The 5,000-nt window shown below is 51.4% G+C and overlaps 1 protein-coding gene across 34 annotated transcripts in view; it reads right to left on the reverse strand.

Moving 5' to 3' along the window:
- Nucleotides 1–5,000, reverse strand: part of LOC126980236 (voltage-dependent calcium channel type A subunit alpha-1-like) — a 209,962-nt gene that overhangs the window by 111,785 nt on the left and 93,177 nt on the right. For 26 of the 34 annotated variants that reach the window (XM_050829887.1, XM_050829882.1, XM_050829901.1 and 23 more), the window contains exons 4-5: nt 3,881–4,020; nt 2,114–2,220 (exon numbers count right to left, since the gene is read on the reverse strand). In XM_050829887.1, the coding sequence (XP_050685844.1) occupies nt 2,114–2,220; nt 3,881–4,020 (247 nt within the window). Of the gene's footprint in view, nt 1–620; nt 722–2,113; nt 2,221–3,880; nt 4,021–5,000 lie in introns of all 34 variants that reach the window. The other 8 variants (XM_050829889.1, XM_050829900.1, XM_050829899.1 and 5 more) reach the window with 2 other exon arrangements.

Raw genomic sequence — 5,000 nt, forward strand, 5'->3', positions numbered from 1 at the left:
GATATTAAAAAAAAGCAAGTCACGTGATGTTTTAAACCGTGAACTCCAAAAACAGTTGAGCATCGCGGGTTGGGGGACTTCATTTATAGAGTCTTTAAATGCTTTACTAAGAATCTGAGAGCTAAGGTGGGGGGTCGGCAACCAATCTTAAACATTTCTCTTTCCTTATGACTTTCAAGGGCAATAACAACAGTAGTAATGGTATGAACTCATCGGTAGAAGTTGCTGTTAGGTTGAGTGTGAACATCGGTATCAACTTCCTTCAACCGACTTTTTTGAGTAGCAATAGAAAGGCGAGCGCGTGAAGGAGGAACAGAGGAGAACCAGGAACCAAAACCAAATGTAGGGAGAAGGATTAGGGCGAGGGAGGGAGGGAGGGAGAGGAAGGGCCAGGAAGAGCGGTTAGGAGGGACAACAGGGCAACAGAAAGGTCTCGGTCTTGGCTGGGGGAGAGGAGGCAAGGGCGTGAGTGAGGCAAGTTGCGGCGTGGTGGGGAAGCGGAGGGTGAGTAGCTTGCGGGTACATCAGCAACCAAGGAGTGTAACAAAGGAGAAGCGAACAAGTAGGGTGACATGTCAAAGAGATGGGAGCACTACAGTCTAGCTAAACTGGCTACTTACTCGGTATGCCTGATACTAGTTTTAAAGGCCTTAGTACCCGGATAGCTCTCAGTGTTCTTAAGTCTATTCCTATGTCTCCCCTCACAAATAACGTGATGAATCTGAAAAGCAAAGATAAAAACCGTAGCTACCAACTAATGACCGCTAGGTCTCCAAGCTACTCACTAATGATATTCACTATTGTTTGAAAGACACACACACTAAGATCTAAGAAAAATTGGTTAGATGTCATATAAAAGAGAGAAGGAGAGTTTGGGGAGCGGGGTCTATGGCCGGGGTGAGGAGACAAGAGTGGCCACGGAGATGACTAGTGATGCTAGACCCTATGACGATGGGGGAGGGAGGGTCGGAGGGACGCCCGGGGCAGGCGGGGCGTCAACCCGGGCACACAACAACAACACGCTGCTCGCACGGGCGGCTCCACTAGGGCTCTACCTTGGTAAAATAAGCGAGGCTGCTTTAGCGGGTAAGTAGTACAGAAAATGTTAGGTAAAAACTGTCTCTCGGCCAAACTACTAAAGTGATCTATATACCTAGAGTTGTCAGTGTGTCTACTACAGGTTGATGCTGCATTCATGGCGCCCAGCTCCAGCCCTCACACACACTCACTCACTCCCACACACTCACTCACGCACACACGCACACACACGCTGCTGGCCCGCGTGTGTGGCGGCGTCCCCGAGGCTCCCATGAGGGCTCTAGGTAGTACATGATCCCATGCGTCCACTGTGACCCACTACAGGGAGGTGTGAGGCAACACTGACTGCACCAACACCAACACTCAACAACTCTAGTCCCCCCACTTGAGCAGTAAAATGTTTGCTCTACATCTACCATTCTATTTACCATGTCTAGATGGATCATTCACCGCGGCCGTGAGCTACCCACTAGTACGAGGCCGCAGCAGCAGCAGCAGCAGTAGTAGCAGCAGCAGCAGGAGCAGTGGAGGGGCGGCCGCCGGGGGCAGCACGGGGGCGCGCCGGCCGCCAGGACCCCGGGGCCGTGCCACGGGGGCCTCGCGCCCTCACCTGGCCTCCCTCATCGGGCCGGGGGGGCGGGGGGGGGGGAGAAGGGGGGGAGAGGGAGGGAGAGGGGGGCGTTGGGTAAGACAAGGTCAAGCCGAGCCGCGGGACAGCGACTCAGCGCCAGGGTCGCCTCACGACATTGAATTTACATTAGAAACATTGGGGGGGGGGAACCAAGGCACGCACGCACGGTTACCATTTATAAGGAAGTGACAGCAAAGTGTTAATGAGTGGAGGGGGGAGGGCCCTGGGAGGGAGGGGGCCTGGCGGGGGCGCCGAGTGCCCGGTGGCGGTGCCCCGGCGGCGTGGCGGTGCGGGCGTGCCGCCGCGGGCGCCGCCGGCGGCTCCCCGCCACCACCACCGCCACCGTCGCCGCCGCCACAGTGCCGCAGCGGGAGGGAGCGAGACTACCTAGCGAGCGGGGGGCCGGGAGGCTGCAGCAGAGCGCAGTGTTCCCGGGCCACTTACTTGGCAGCCGAGAGACCAACTTCAGGGGCCTGAGGACGCGGAACGAGCGGAGCATCCTCAGATCCACAGTTTGGCCAAAACTGTCCGCTGCTATTATTGTCATACCGCTGTCGTAGGGAGATACAGCCAAATACTATCACAGGACCCAGCCAGCGGCAGGCACTAACGCACACCACGTTCACACCTCAGCCTAGCTAGGCCTGAGCCGGCCGTCACACCCTCCAGCACCCCACAGCCTGACCCTCAGCACCCGGGCAAGGCAGCAACCCGCCCGTGCCCCACCTTGCCGCGCTACGCTAAGGCCCTGCCCCCCCCCCCCGGCCAGAGTGGCTCACGACCACCCCGTGATGGGCCTGCCCTGAGCTGCCTGCCCTGCCCTGGCCTGCCTGGCCTGACCTGGCCTGGCCCGGCCTGCACCTCACCACTATCACACCCTGCCTGACACGCCTGCATGGCTACACAAGACCTGTCTCATGGCTCTGTCCACGGCACACAATAATATTATACACAGCTAAGGAAGCGACGCCCCCGGCCTGGACGGACCCGGGGGGCGGGCGGCACCACAGGACACACCCCTGGTGCCATCCAGCCCCTGCAGGAGCCGGCCAGGGGGGGGGCGCCTCTCATAACAAGTTTGTGGCTGCTCTCCCTAACAATGCTGAAAGGCAAGAGTGAGTGCTGAGAGGGGGAGGGGGGGCAGGGACGAAGGGGGGGAAACCGGGGCGTGGAGGCTCTGCTGAGGGAGGAGGGGGGGGGGGCGACACATGGATTAGTCCCACCAAAAAACCTAGAGCGAGACGGAAATGTGGGGTCCTCGCGGCCACGGCGGGGAGGGGAGGGGAGGGGAGGGAGGGGGGGGGGGCCGGGCCGGGGAGAAAAAGGCAAAAGACGCGCCTGCAGCACGCGGCAGACGGCCGGAGGAAGGGACAGACACACACACACACCAAAAAACACACGCCTTAAAAGTACACGCGCCTGCTACCAGTAAAACCCAACCGGCGGGAGCCACGGGTGTGATGTGCCCTAAAATGTGTGGACAGCCTACCCAGCACCTCCCGCACACTGCCTTGCAAAAATACACGGAAAATAGGTACAAAAACTGGACCCTCGCTTCCTGTACAACCCTGGATGGACTGCCTAGAGGGGGGTCTCAAAAGATGGACCAGGCGGAGCGTTATGACCTGAGGACCTGCCGAGGAGCGCCCAGGTACCCACGGCAGGTGAAAAAGCCTCAAGACAGGTGAGAAAAATACACAGCACTGCAATGTCATAAAAATACACAGATATACAGAGAATGGGAGTATCAAAATGGCGCTAACTCGGCGTCTCTCACAGCTTCAAGGAGTGTTAGAATGGATTACACAAGGGGACATATTTGACCTAAGAAATTAGTTATATATGAGAGTAATCAAAGTCAATGAGATATATATTGATAAGAAATACTCTCTCTCTCTCTCTCTCTCTCTCTCTCTCTCTCTCTCTCTCTCTCTCTCTCTCTCTCTCTCTCTCTCTCTCTCTCTCAATACTGTTCTTTTTTTACTCCTTTCTCTCTAACTTTATAAATTCCTCCAAATCTTACTTATTCACCAAACAAATGACCACACACACACACACACACACACACAGTACCCCAAAACACACACGTATACAAAAATAGCCCTCACACCAACACACATACACACACACCCCCATCCCATACGCACATGACCCACATCCCCACCCACATACACACACATACACACGCACACAAGCAGGAGGATCACTTACCCCGTCACCACTACAACGAAATCCATGATGTTCCAAATGTTTCTGAGATAGGAGCGAGGGTGAAGAACGAAGCCAAGAGCGAGTATCTTCAGGGACGCCTCGACGCAGAAGATGAAGAGAAAGTAGGGTTCGGTCTTCTCCTGTAGGGGGTCAGAGGAGGTGTTAGTGGGGGTAGAGGTGGTGAGGGGAGGGACTGGAGGTGGTGGTGGTGGTGGTTGAGGGGCCGTCGGTTGGTGTTGGGTTGGGTTAGGTTAAGGATACCACCACCACCACCTCCGTTATTTTTGGGTTGATTTTTTTTTCCTCCCCTCTAGAGATTTTGTTTTCTTGCTCTCATTCTCTCTCTCTTTCTCTTTCTTTCACTCTTTCTCTCTCTCTCTAACTTTCTCTTACTTACCATTTTCCTTATTCCCTTTCGTCTTTTGTTTCTTTAATTTTTACGTTTTTTATCTTCTATTTCTAGTTCCTATTATTCTTATTGCTAGTTTTTATATCTATTTCTATTCTAAATTTGTCTATTCTCCCCGTCTCTCTCTCTCTCTCTCTCTCTCTCTCTCTCTCTACATACAACCTCGTTTTCTTTAACCCTTTCCTAACAAATATTAATGCACACCTTTTTGTTATTATATTTGCTGTAGATTAACTAACTTTATTTTTTTATCGATTTTTAAGTAATTTTTAAAGTTTACGATGATTCAGTTTTTTTTCTTTTTTTTCATTTTATTTGCAACTTTTACTAATGGGTCAAGATGGGTGACTATTTTTTATTATTATTTTATTTTATTTTTGTCTACGGTAATTTCTATGTTTTCTCGTCTTTATTATTTCTCTCTATTCTACATTTTTGGGGCCATTATTTTATTGGACTAGGCTATTTTTATCATTATTTTTGTTAGGCTAATTTCTGTTCTTTTTTAATTTTTTTGCTTTATATTTTTCTCTATTCTTCATTTTTGGTGTCATTATTATTTTCTACTTGCTATTTTTATCATTTTTATTTTCATTTTTCTAGGCTAATTTCAGTTTTTTTCCTTTTTTACTTTTCTCTATTCTACGTTTTTTGGGGTCATTCTTAATTGTTTAACTACTTGGCTAATATCTATTTTTTTCTGCTTTTTAT

The sequence above is a fragment of the Eriocheir sinensis genome, chromosome 44 (genome assembly GCF_024679095.1).
Source record: "Eriocheir sinensis breed Jianghai 21 chromosome 44, ASM2467909v1, whole genome shotgun sequence".
Lineage (NCBI taxonomy): Eukaryota > Metazoa > Arthropoda > Malacostraca > Decapoda > Varunidae > Eriocheir > Eriocheir sinensis.